This window comes from Medicago sativa, chromosome 7 (genome assembly GCF_051527215.1).
Source record: "Medicago sativa cultivar Bolivia chromosome 7, Bolivia_mono, whole genome shotgun sequence".
In the NCBI taxonomy this organism is placed as follows: domain Eukaryota; kingdom Viridiplantae; phylum Streptophyta; class Magnoliopsida; order Fabales; family Fabaceae; genus Medicago; species Medicago sativa.
The window spans coordinates 79361406-79374122 of record NC_140755.1 but is presented as its reverse complement, the minus strand read 5'-3'; the positions used below and the strand labels follow the sequence as shown (position 1 = coordinate 79374122).

Genomic DNA, 12717 nt, shown 5'->3' with positions numbered 1-12717 from the left:
AAAAAAAAATTTAGGGGAAAATTTAGAGTGGTATTATTTTAAAAAAATTAAAAAATTTAGAGCTGCGTTATTTCAACCCAAAAAATATACATCAAATTTTACGCTTAGTATAATTAAAATATGAAATTAATTATGTTTTGTCGATGGTTAATGAATGTTACAATGCATCATACTAAATTACGTAATCATTAACTAAAAATTGTCAACAACAATTTTAATGTATTTAACCTCGACTTTTTTTAATGCATTTATCCTCGATTGTCATTTAAATTGTTTTTTTTTTTACAAATTGTTTTGAAGATTACATATTTTTAGATGTTCGAACATGCATCTTATTTATTAAGGGAAATGTTAACGAGTGCCCTCGGGGCACTCTTTAAGCACTTTAATTAGTAAGTTTTTTATGAAAAGTTGTGTATTTTTTTTAGTTACAAAGTTAAAGGAAAGAAAAAGAAACAAAAATAGAAAAGAGAAAAGTCTAAGCTCTAGGGAATTAAGTTCCCATTGCGTCGGTCCTGATCAGGGGCAGGAGGTCACTTGGGGGAGTAACATGAGTGACAAATTCTTCATTAGAGGTGGCTCCAAGCTTAGCCAAGAAACCTGCACATTGATTCTCTTCTCTGAGACAGTGATGAATGGAGAAGTTTCTGGTGTGAAGCAGGTCTTTAATGTCTTGAACTAAAACAACGTATGCATGATAAGTGAAAGCATTCTCAGTGAGAAGCTTGATGGAGAGCATAGAGTCAGAATAACACACCATTTCCTCAATGTCTGTTTCGGCTGCTAGCAACAGCTCCGCCATCAAGATGTATGTTGTTGTTGAAAGAAAGCCGGAGAAACCTGAGATATAGAAACCGGCAGAATTCCGAATAATACTGTAACACCCCGTTTTCCCAACGTAAAAATTTCTTAAATAAAATCAGAGTTTTTCATCATAAAACGGAATGTCACATTTCTTAAAAAAAACGTAAATGGAATAATAATTTATCCTTCAAAAATATAACAACATAATCTTTAAAACTTCGCAGCGGAATAGTTTGACAACTTAAATAATCTTTGGCACAAGGGCCTCAATATAAAATTTCATAAAACTTAGTTCAACATCAATTCTTGAAAGATTCATAAAGTAATACGTAAGGAACAGAAAGTAAAGACATAATCCCATCCCGTTACGTATCAGAGCACCTAAGACACACTTGTGAGGAGTCCACTCACGACCGCAACTAATCCTGGTTACCTGCAAGTTACCCATACGAAGAGCAACATTTCCAAGCAGAGGGGTGAGATTTCTCAAACAATAATATAAAACATATAAATCATATAAAGTACATTCAACAACTTAAACATCTTATAATTCATTAATCATATCTAACAACTTAAACTTTCTTAACTAGTGTCACTATTCTTCCTATATTAGTCATATACTTCATCTTATATTATCAATAATATCACATACATCATCACATATCATCATTAGTAAACATGTAGCATCATATCATAAATCACATAGCATCATACCATAAATCACATAGCATCTTATCATAAATCACATAGCATCTTATCATAAACAACTTCATAATCAATCATCATAAACAACTTCGTAATCAATCATCATACACATCATAATCATTCATCATCTTAAGCATCATAATCATTCATAAAGCACTTCATTAATAGCTCATCAACTTGACATCTTAACATCTTAACATCTCGATAACTTGACATCTTAACAACTTGACCTGACAATGCATCTAGACTCGACTATGCAACTCTTAACGTCTTAAACCATCTTTGATCATCATGAAAATGCAAATGCATGTGGTACCATTTTAGGGCATAAGCCCTCATCATCGTGGTTGAGCATAAATATACTCCTAGGGCATAAGCCCTCATCGTCGTGGTTGAGCAAAAGCTCCATCGTCGTGGTTGAGCAAAAAGCTCCATCGTCGTGGTTGAGCAAAAGCTCCATCGTCGTGGTTGAGCAAAAGCTCCAGGGCATGAGCCCTCATCTTTAAATGAGTATGCATGGACTCAACATCTTACGTCTTAGAAACTTTATGAACATCTATGACATCCTAACATCTTGATATCTTGACAACATAACATCTTAACAACTTGATGACTTCATAACGACTCGACGACTTAACAACTCTTATCATCTTAACGTCTTAACATCTTAACATCTTGACAACATATGGATCACATAAATAATTCAAGTCATATCATAATATAACAATATCAAATGATAATAAACAACATCTTAAAACATCATATTCATCAATCATAAACAACTTCATAAAACATCGTATTTAAACATCGACAATAATTCACTATGTATCTTTGTAAAAACATAATAAATTATCCACAAAATATTTTCATGTCAAACCAAAGCTACTGGAAAGATATCACAGATATCAACAACTTTCATGTTTAGAACAAAGATCAATTCAAAACAGAAACATATGAACAAAATGCAAAAACATAAAACAGAGAATGCTGTCACCGTACAATTTCGCTAAGACCTCCCTGTAGTATTTTAATCATAACTCAAAGACCAAACATTATTTTCACGTAAAACCAAAGCCACTAGAAAGCTAACAAAATTATCTAAAACTTTCATGTTTACGTCTAAGACCAATTCTGTACCGATCAATACCAGTTTTTATTTTAAATTCGGAAAAGTTGTGCTGAAAGTCCATAAAAATTCACTGTGACCTACCTGCAGTAATTTGACCATAACTCAAGCTCTATAAATCCTATTGACGTGAGACCAACGGCATTAGAAAGCTAACATCCATACCTACAACTTTTGTGTTTACAGCTAAACCCAGTTCGGAACTTAAACTTGTCAAACTAAGACAATAAAAATGCGTTTTGCACATTGACAGCAAAATCGCAGTTCAGCTGCGATTTCGCTTTGGGAAAATCTTTTCCACTTCTTATTCGATCCAATACTCTCCAAACTTGATCCTAATCATTACTCTATGATTGCCCTATCATTAGAACACTAATTATTCATCAACTTACTGTATGCAAATTCAAAGGGTTCTCAAATCTATTAACAACCTATTACAATTATTAAACCCTAATTCTTAAACTCACCAACATCTCATCCAATTTCATGGTTTTAACCTCAAAACTACATCCAATAATCATCTTATGGGTTATCTAAGGACTGTATACAATTTCTACATCAATTCAACAAGTTTTCATCATCTAATCATCAAATCTCTCTCAAAACCCTAATTCTCAAATTCTCACAAACTTTCCCCAACTTGTTAGATGCAATCTAATGATTTAACAACTTAATATTAATGCAAGATAGTCTCACCCTCACCTTAGATTAATTCTTGAATCAGCGGCAGCGTTCTTCTTTCCTAAGGTCTTCTCCTCTTCTCTTGACTTTTCTCTCCTCTTCTCTTCTTTCTTGTTCTCCTCTTTTCCAAAAAGCGGTTTCCGGTAAACTCTTTCTAACCTAAGCTTCTCTATTTATAATACTAAACGCTCTTCCTAAATCTATTTTGGCCCAACAACTTATTCTTCTTTCTATTCTAACCCCCTTCTTATTTCTCTTACACCTCAAAACTACTCTATTCCTCATAATCTTATTTATTTCTAAATTAAATATATCTCTCCCCCACTTAATAATAATAATACACCAATAACAAATATATCTCTAACAAATAACAAATATATTTCTACACCAAATAACAAATATATCTATAACAAATAACAAATATATTTCTACACCAAATAACAAATATATCTATAACAAATATATTTCTACACCAAATAACAATTATATTATGCTAGTAAATACCAACATATAACATAAGAAAATATCACATAAATCATGTAAATCATACCAATCATATAAATATATTCTAAAACTAATTAAAATAATTAAATAAAAAGGAGGGCGTTACAAATACCACCATAACCAGCTCGAGTTGGCGATCCCAAACAGCTGTCATCCACATTGAGTACAACACAATTGAAATTATTGTTGTTCCAACGAACCATATGGTCAAGATGAGGGACATGCGCGGTATGGAAAGTTGCCTTGATTAAATCAACCGTGTTTTGAATTTGAAGGTTGATCTGAGTGAGGGACCAGGTTTCATGACTCAAACACATTTGATTACGATGTGTATTGAGTTTATTGGAAATTGTAATAGTTGACCTTTTAAAAGAATACTACCTCCGTCCCTAATTATAAGACCCTTTTGAGAAAAAAATTTGTCCCTTTTTATAAGACCCCTTTGGTATTTCCAAGTACATTAATTATTTCTTTACCAACATACCCTTATTTATTTTGCATCTTTTTCTTCAATCAACAATAAATATTATGTTGAAAATATAAATTAACTCTCTCTCTTAAGGATAAAATTGTAAAAAAAATAGTAATTATATACAAATTTAATACTACAACCAACTTTATTAATCTCCGTAATTTTTGCCAAAGGCTCCTATAATTAGGGACGGAGGTAGTAATTGCTAAATTTGTTATGCTTAAAGAGTGCCCCAATGACACTCGTTAGCAAGACCCCATTTATTAACCATGATTTATGTGCATGTAATTGCGTACGATAGATGATTTAAGAAATTATGACATATTGTATTCATTAGCCATTAACTTAATAGTGCTAACGATACATTTAAACTGGGTTTGCCCATTTTAAAAACAAACATCTTAAATGAAGGTCAAATAGTTGGAACTTTTTTGACATTTTCTTTCTAGTAACCGGGTTAGGATCCTCTCCATTTGATAAAATAAATGGAAGTACACAATTTGGAGAGAGATAGACACATAAAATAGGTAGTGGGTCCTACCACTAAGTGGGTCCCACCATCATTAATTATTTTTTACCTTTTCCAATTTTTTTGAGTCTATATCTCTCCAAATGGAGAAATGGAGAGGATACAAAATGGAGAAGATCTTGACTCCTAGTAACCAAGCATAAATGGAGTTTCATTAACGATAAAAGTTGTCAAGACCATAATTAATTTTATTTTATTTTTTTTATGGATTTAACCTCTATAAAAAATGGCTAACTTTGTCATAGAAGATAGACAATTTAAAATTAAAATATTTGAAATATTATTATAAAATTGGTACAAATACTAAGCAACCAATGTGAGAATCTCGTTAGTAAATCATATCATATATAACCAACCATATTTATTATGTTTGCAAGTCTTGAGACTTTCTAGACTATGACGAACGTCAAACCCTTTTTTTTTTTGAAGAAAAATATGCTTATAGCATTTCATTAATAATAAGAGTTTCAATACAATTGGGTATATCAAAATAAGAGTTTCAATACAATTGGGTATATCAAAATAAACGGCGGGACTAGCTAAAGACGTGACCTCTCTTGCAAGAGCATGAGCAACCACGTTGGCTTGTCGCCTAACAAACTCCACCCTAGAGTTAGAAAAGAAAGTACTGAACAAAGAACAATAGGAGGAAATAATGCTGTTAAGTTCGGATAAGTCGTTCCTGGTAGAAAGGAAGGCGTCAGCTGTCAACTTAGAGTCTGTTTCAAAATCCACATGGTCAAACTGCATATCACTCAACCATTACAAAGCAGAGTGCAAGGGTATGTCATAGTCTTAGCCAGAACAAAAGTACCTTCTACATCGCGAACACAAATACCAATACTTGTATGGTTGACGTGAGAAGAGAAGGCTGCATTGATGTTACATTTGTATCTTCCAGCCACGGGAGGCTGCCACGTGATTCGGTGTTGTTGAGAGGTGGATGCCGTTGTTGGTTGATGATTCGATCTAGATGCAAGAACATCTGGAGCATTAGCCAGTGGCCAGTCTGCAAGCATGTTTCTAGCACGCTCGACAACCATGACACCTGTTTCTATTACATCATCCCACACTCTGAGATTGCGGTGCTTCCATATACTCCATAATACATATGACAAACGCTGTGTTAATTCAAATACAAATCAAATACAAATCTCTCTAAAAAAAAATCAAATACACATTGTATTGAGCTTTGTATCTCATACGTATTTTGGGCTTTGTATTTCAGCCCAAAGGCCCAACCTAACAAACTAACCCGACCTCTTCTCTCATTTTCTTCAACCTCTTCTCCGCCGAGTCACCAACCGAATATACCCCATTACTCCGAGTTAGTTTCAACTCAAAACCCTAACTCCTCCAATGGAAGGGTTAAAGGTTTCAAAATCCAACTTAGTAGTTTACATTCATCCTTCTCAAAGCAATCAAGTTTCCAAAGCCGTTCTTCGTGAACTCAGCACTTTGCTTTTCACGTAATCTTTCTTCCACCTTCAATGTAACTGAATTTTTATTTAATTTTTTATTTATTTATTTAATTTGTTCGTATTGCGTCTCCTTGCAGCTACGATGAGATTTTCGACGGCGTTGTTTTGGCTTACGACGTTGATTCGTTGGACAAATGCGCCAAGGTTCTTCCCGGTGTTTATCCGTATTTCGGTGTTAATCTGAAGGTTAATATGTTGCTTTTTTCTCCCAAGCCAGATATGCTTATAGGTAATGTTGATAATTTTTTGGTTTTAAGAAAAAATCAAAGGAATTGAGTTAGGTTAGTTAATTAATTGGGTTTATGTTGTGTTGTTTTTTCAGAAGGAAAAGTAGAGAAAGTTACACCTGAGGTTATTATTGTTATTGTGCTTGGATTTGCTACTGCGATTATAACTGAGAAAGATATTAGGGGAGAGTTCAAATTCACATTGGTGAGTGTCTCATCCGAATGTTTTCGTAGTTGTTGTTGTCTTATTGTGTCGGCATTATGAATAGATTATGTAGTTAGTTATATGTATGTGTGATTTTTTCTTTTTGTAGAAACATGGGGTGTTTGCGAGCAAATATCACAAGCGACATGTGATAAAGAAAGGAACCATGCTGCGGTTTTCGGTTAAGAGGTGACATACTTTATAAAATTAGATTTCTTCCATGCATCTTTTGCCTTACAATTGCATGAGTGTGTTTTGATATCATGTTAAGTCTCTTGCTCAAATTCGTAGAATTGATTGTGTTGTAATTTAGATATTTTAGTTAGTTCAGCTGGACACAAGGATATAGTATCCATCCCTCTAGCTCTGCAATATTGCGTATACAGATTGATACGATGAAGAAGCACCATAAATATGTAACCAACTAATAATATAACACTTTACCACTATATCATTGGTTGAAAATGAATATATTCATAGGAATTGGCTTCCATATCAATAAATTTGTGGGGAGTGGTGCTTTTTCTACTAACATATATAGATCCTTTTCCATGTCTCTGAATGGATATCTAGTATCTACTATTAAGGTATGCCAGTTCTTTGCATAAATCCCAAATGCACATTCATTCTGGTATAACCAAACCCCAAAATCAAATGCACCAAAATGTACAAAAATGAACAAAAGTTATAACACACTGACTGAATTTTGGAAACACCCTTGTAGTTGCACATACACTAGCCAAGCCTCAAATGTACCAAAATGTACAAAAGTTATAACTCACTGACTGAATTTTGGTATCCTCGCTCTTTACAGAACATAGAAAATGAACCCTTAAAAATTGATCTACAGGAATGTTGCTCACTGGTCGATGTTTATGCACCTACACTGTCATTGCCAACTCATACACTCACTTATCTCAATTGTAATACTTTTAATTCATATAGGATAGGATTTAATTGTAAGAGTTTTATTCGTTTTTCTGCTAGCAGTTAGCTTTTACTGCATGTTGGAAAACTTTGGTGAGTATCTTGACTTGCCAGTTCCGACTTTCTTGTTGGTAGTATAACTACAAATAGTTTTAAAATGACCCTGTAAAGTTTAAAATTTGGGCTATGAGTTGAACGTTGCATCATAGGATTAATTTTTGTGATTAATCGTTGCAGCTTCGATGAGGAACAACTATATGTTTACGGATCTCTAGTTCCAGATAACACAGGAAACATACAATGGTTGGATAAGAACTCGGAAGTTGTTTCCCATACTGACAGGTATTTCTCTTCTAAATATTTGTCATGTCTAAATAATATTCTTAAAAGTTTATAAGTTTGTGCTTATGCATCTTAGAAAACTTTACAGGAGCACAAAAAAGAGAGAAAATGAGGGAAAACCATTAATGTCAGATAAAGATGCTTTAGAACTGTCAACTGTTGACACTGCCAAAAAACTAAAAATGTCGAAGAAGCAAAAAGTCAGAGAGGAATCCTGAATGCTGTATTGAGATCTTATTCTGTAATCCAACTTTTATTCACTGGTAAAGATTCTATTTTAATTAAAAGGATTTTATATCATATTTTGAAATTTGATGACAATGTCTTGTTATGTGACTTCTTTTTGCATTAATTTTTTTATCATAAACTTTGGTTAAAGTGTATGTTAGAAATTTAAAAAGGTGATGACGATGTCTTGTTATGTGATCTTGTTTCTGCGTTGAAATTTTTATCATAAACTTTTGTTAAAATGTATGTTAGAAATTTAAAAAGGCTAAAAGGTCAACCTTGTGAAGAAAGAAACAGTGCACATGTTGATTGCAGTCCATTATACTCTCCAGTCCATTATACTCTCTTAGACACCTTGCACTCAACTATAGGATCCCCACTTCCTCTGCTGGAAGAAATATTTCTAACAGAGAAGAATTCTCTGCATAGAGAAAAAAGGTAAATACAAGGGACACGAAAAAACTGAAGAATGGTTATGGTTGCCCAGTCTCTTTATGTTTGATACAGAAACCCCCTTAGATTTATGTTTGATATAGAAACCCCCTTAGAAGAACACCAAAACAGAAGTAAGAAAATAGATCTGATCTCGTAACAAATTCAGCGGTAGAGAAACAGTTGAAGCTATGTGCATTTTCCCCCTCATCTCCTAATGTATCTATCAAAGAGTTGCAAAACATTGCGATTCTGCAACCCAACCTGAATTTTCTGGCTGTGTTTGGTTTAGGTTGGTTGGGTTTGCTGATGAACCAGGACCCATGTTTACCCCTAACATATACCCTTTCCAAATTTGAGTGAATAGAAAAGTGAAAGGAATTCACAAACTTTCTTAAACTGGAAATTTGTCTTTATATAGAGTGTATCTCAATTAAGTGTTTCCAAAGGGGAGACTAGGTTTTTGGGTCTAACTTCGTGTGGAGGACCCAAAAGTAAGGTTATCCTCTTTTAATGTAGTGTTATTATAGACAGGTTATATATGCTTTCTATTTCTTTGTTCTATAAAGGCATAAGAAAGGGACTTCTTTATGTCATGGCAAGTGTAAATTAAGTTTTTTGTAAGTACAGTGTAAAGTATGTTTCTTTATGTTCAATATAATCGATGCCGCAATTGAGTGTTATGTGAGCCTTGTGACGTTAGATTATTCGGCCCATTTGTAGCCTGCTGTAGAAACATAGTAGAGTCTGTCGAGGTTACTGTTTTTGTTATTCTCCGCGGACGATGCTTGTAGAATTGTACTTGTGTAAATTCAATTTTTTATACTTCTAGCTGAATTTAGATTTCCTGCATCTGTATTTGTTTAACCTCATTCATTCTTTTTGGAGAATGGTTAATGTCTATAATCTAATTAATGACATATTGGCAATGCAGAGAAGCTAGGTTTATGGATGGAAGAGTTTGGACTCGCCATTTGATGTTTAGGTATATTACTATTTTTTCAAGTACATGCAACAGGGAAAACGAATTGGCATGTTATCATTGATGGGGTTTATCTCAGTTTTGGGCATGCACTACTTGTTTCAATTAGATTCTTTTCACAATCTGTGATTGTAATTTGAGGGTGCTAGACCCTTAATCAGAAAGGATAGCAAGATTGGTAGACTGAGTGAGTTTGATAATTAGGTTTGTTATTTGCCTTTGGTCTGATCAATGACAGATGGATAAATACTGAAATTGTTTTCTACCTTTTTAACATTGATCTGTGGATTATTACTACACAAAACTGGAACAAGTTTCATCTGTTATCGTTACCAATTTCTAAAATTGAATACTTCCTCATTAAGTGTCATTTTATTTTAGAATAAATTCCTATACGAAGTTAGTGGATTTTTGGATTTGTTTTTCTTTCTATTATACCTTCATTTTAACTCATCAATAAATTTCTTACGCTCTCTCTTTAATAAATTTGATGTGCTATCTCTCTCGCACTCTCCCTCCAACAAATTAATTGTCAATTTTCTATTTTGCGTTTGAAACTGTACTGGTGGAGGTTTAAAATTTGCATATAACAAAAAACTTTATTTAAAAAAAAATTGATATTTCCGAATACATAACATAATATTAGTTTTATTGAAAATAAATAAGTAGAAGTAATTTCTAGTAACACAAAATATGTAGTTAAAATGACAATTAAAAAGAAATGGAGAAGTAATAATAAAATGTGGTTTTTTTTTTCTTCCTCGTGAGCATAGTTCAGTTGGTCTGGACAATGCATAAAATATGCAAGGTCCGGGGTTTAAACTTCGGCCACCACCAAAAAAAAATGTGGATTTTTTACTACACCATATTTTCTACATGGGATAACTTTTATTTTTATTCAATATTTGCCTTTTAAAAAAAAATTAAAGGGTCAACAGTATAAAGAAAATGATTTTTCTGACCAAAAAGTCTTTTGAATTACATGATTCGAGCAAACAAGTTGAATGAGTTGTTTGCGAATTTAAACAAGTCAAACTCGAACTAAAAAAGTTTTGCGTTGAACTCAAGTTAAGCTTTGAGTTGAATAAATTATTATTGAGTTGAGTTGATATCAGGCGAGTTTGACTCAACTTAACTCATTTGCAGCCTTGCCATGTCTCCCCTTCTTGACCTTTGCCTATGACTTGGTTCTTCTCTGTTAGGTTGTGTATTCAGGATGAGTTAGGTCTTTTAGCTTTATATTACTCTCTTAGGTCTTATTTATAAAAGATATAGGTTGTGTATTCAGGATGGGTTAGGTCTTTTAGCTTTATATTACTCTCTTAGGTCTTATTTATAAAAGATATTTGAGTCAACAAAAGTTAATGTATTTGGTTCAACCAAATATATCAACTTTTGTTGATCTGAATGTCTCTTGTAAATAAGACCGGAGAAAATATTACTTTTGATATAAAAAATAAATAAAATAATCTAATGGGTATTTTAATGTATAAATGAATATGTTGTCACCATTTCAAGCCGTTATTCATACAATTAACTTTTTTCATCATTCATTACTATTGTTTCTCTTATCATATTTTTTTTTCATGTTATTACGAAAGGCTAAAACAACAATAATTTTTTTAATGATGTTTAAATAAAAAAATATAATAAACTTTGATTATCGTCGAGATCTTTATTTGAGATTAAGTGAGTTAAAAGGGTGATTTATTAAAGAATTTAACATTAATTCCAATTATATAAGTGACCTCTTACAACTCCTAACTGATAAAAACTATTTAACCGAACTTCACATATTATGAGTTTATTTACTAATTCATTTACCAATAAAGAGTTAAAAAGAAATTCTAACTATGGCTCAAATGCTCATGTTTGTTTACACTTTAATCATATTTCTTTCTCTATTCTTTGTTGTTACAAATAGTGGTACGTCATTTCTCACACCATTTTCATTTTTTTTTTTCCTTTCTAATTTATCTTATACATAATATCATGTCTTCTTTCACTAACATTATTTATTTTATCATGTCTTCTTTCACTAACATTATTTATTTCTTATTTGACAATACAGTTCGTATTCCTTGCGTAACTGTCGCCGATTGTCCACCAACAATTTTACCTGTATTTTATGAGTGCATTGATAAATTTTGCATGCTCCATATTGAGTAAAAATTAAGTTTAAAAATAATCACGTTACCTTTAACTGTATAACTTTATTTGTATAATTTACTCCAAAGTTTGATTTATGTTTGCCTGACATTTCAATTTTTATGAACTGCTCAAAAGAGTATTATATTATACAAGTATTCCTACCTTGTTTGTTCATAGAAGGTAACACAAATTAAACAACAATGTCAATTCATTTGTCAAAAAAAAAAATGTCAATTCATAAATACAATAAGCTAATGTATTAAATACAATATACAATTATGTAGATATAATGACATATTAGTTTTCCTCCTTCACGTGTAGTAGTTAGAAGACACCAAAATAGTTTTCCTCCTTAAACAGATATTACAGTGCAGAGACATCATAAGACACACTTGACATCTCAACAAGTTTGACCTTCCTAATTTACCTCTTATCATTTACAACACCCTAATAATTTCATGGATAAATAAAATAATGAAATACAAAAGATATCTTGAAGGGACTACTCCAAAATCTAAGACGACCAAGAGTTTGGAAAACTTTCTCATTATGTCAATTAATAATAGCTTGAAAAGATCTAGACTTAAACTTTCATGTCATAATATCTTGCAGATGATATTATATTATAAATTTATAATGATTAAATAGCATAACAATACATGTGTGATACATTTGATGTCTATTTGATTGCAACTTGCAATTGCAAAGTAGAAGAGAAGAGAAAGTTCCATTGAGTGTGCATAAGTAAAATTCTCCAAAAATAACATTATTCCTAGCATTGATTTACACATACATCTAATGAGAGTTTATGTTTAAGATTCGAGTTAAAAGGTTGACATTTTTTTGAAGGAAGTTAAAAGGTTGACATGTCAAAATAATAAATTTATGGCCTATGATGCTACTATGTAATACGCAGCATCC

General features: G+C 32.2%; 2 protein-coding genes and 1 long non-coding RNA gene across 3 annotated transcripts; 2 read left to right on the top strand and 1 right to left on the bottom strand.

Annotated features, from left to right (window-relative positions):
• Window positions 1-493: 493 nt before the first annotated feature.
• On the bottom strand, window positions 494-5864 carry LOC146908952 (uncharacterized). Its single transcript, XM_085729315.1, has 2 exons — window positions 5636-5864; window positions 494-840 (listed from the first exon to the last, which is right to left on the bottom strand). Exons 1-2 carry the CDS (start codon window positions 5862-5864, stop codon window positions 494-496), a joined length of 576 nt encoding a protein of 191 aa, XP_085585441.1.
• A 236-nt stretch (window positions 5865-6100) lies between these two features.
• Window positions 6101-9977, top strand: LOC146908951 (DNA-directed RNA polymerase). The gene is made up of 7 exons (XM_085727743.1): window positions 6101-6290; window positions 6380-6531; window positions 6625-6734; window positions 6844-6923; window positions 7899-8003; window positions 8092-8266; window positions 9598-9977. The coding sequence occupies exons 1-6, from the start codon at window positions 6181-6183 to the stop codon at window positions 8219-8221; spliced, it is 687 nt and encodes a 228-aa protein (XP_085583869.1). The 5' UTR covers window positions 6101-6180; the 3' UTR covers window positions 8222-8266; window positions 9598-9977.
• Window positions 9978-11413: 1436 nt separating this feature from the next.
• LOC146908950 (uncharacterized) lies at window positions 11414-11930 on the top strand. Its single transcript, XR_015019858.1, has 2 exons — window positions 11414-11571; window positions 11717-11930. It is a non-coding gene; the product is annotated as an uncharacterized LOC146908950 (long non-coding RNA).
• Window positions 11931-12717: the final 787 nt, after the last annotated feature.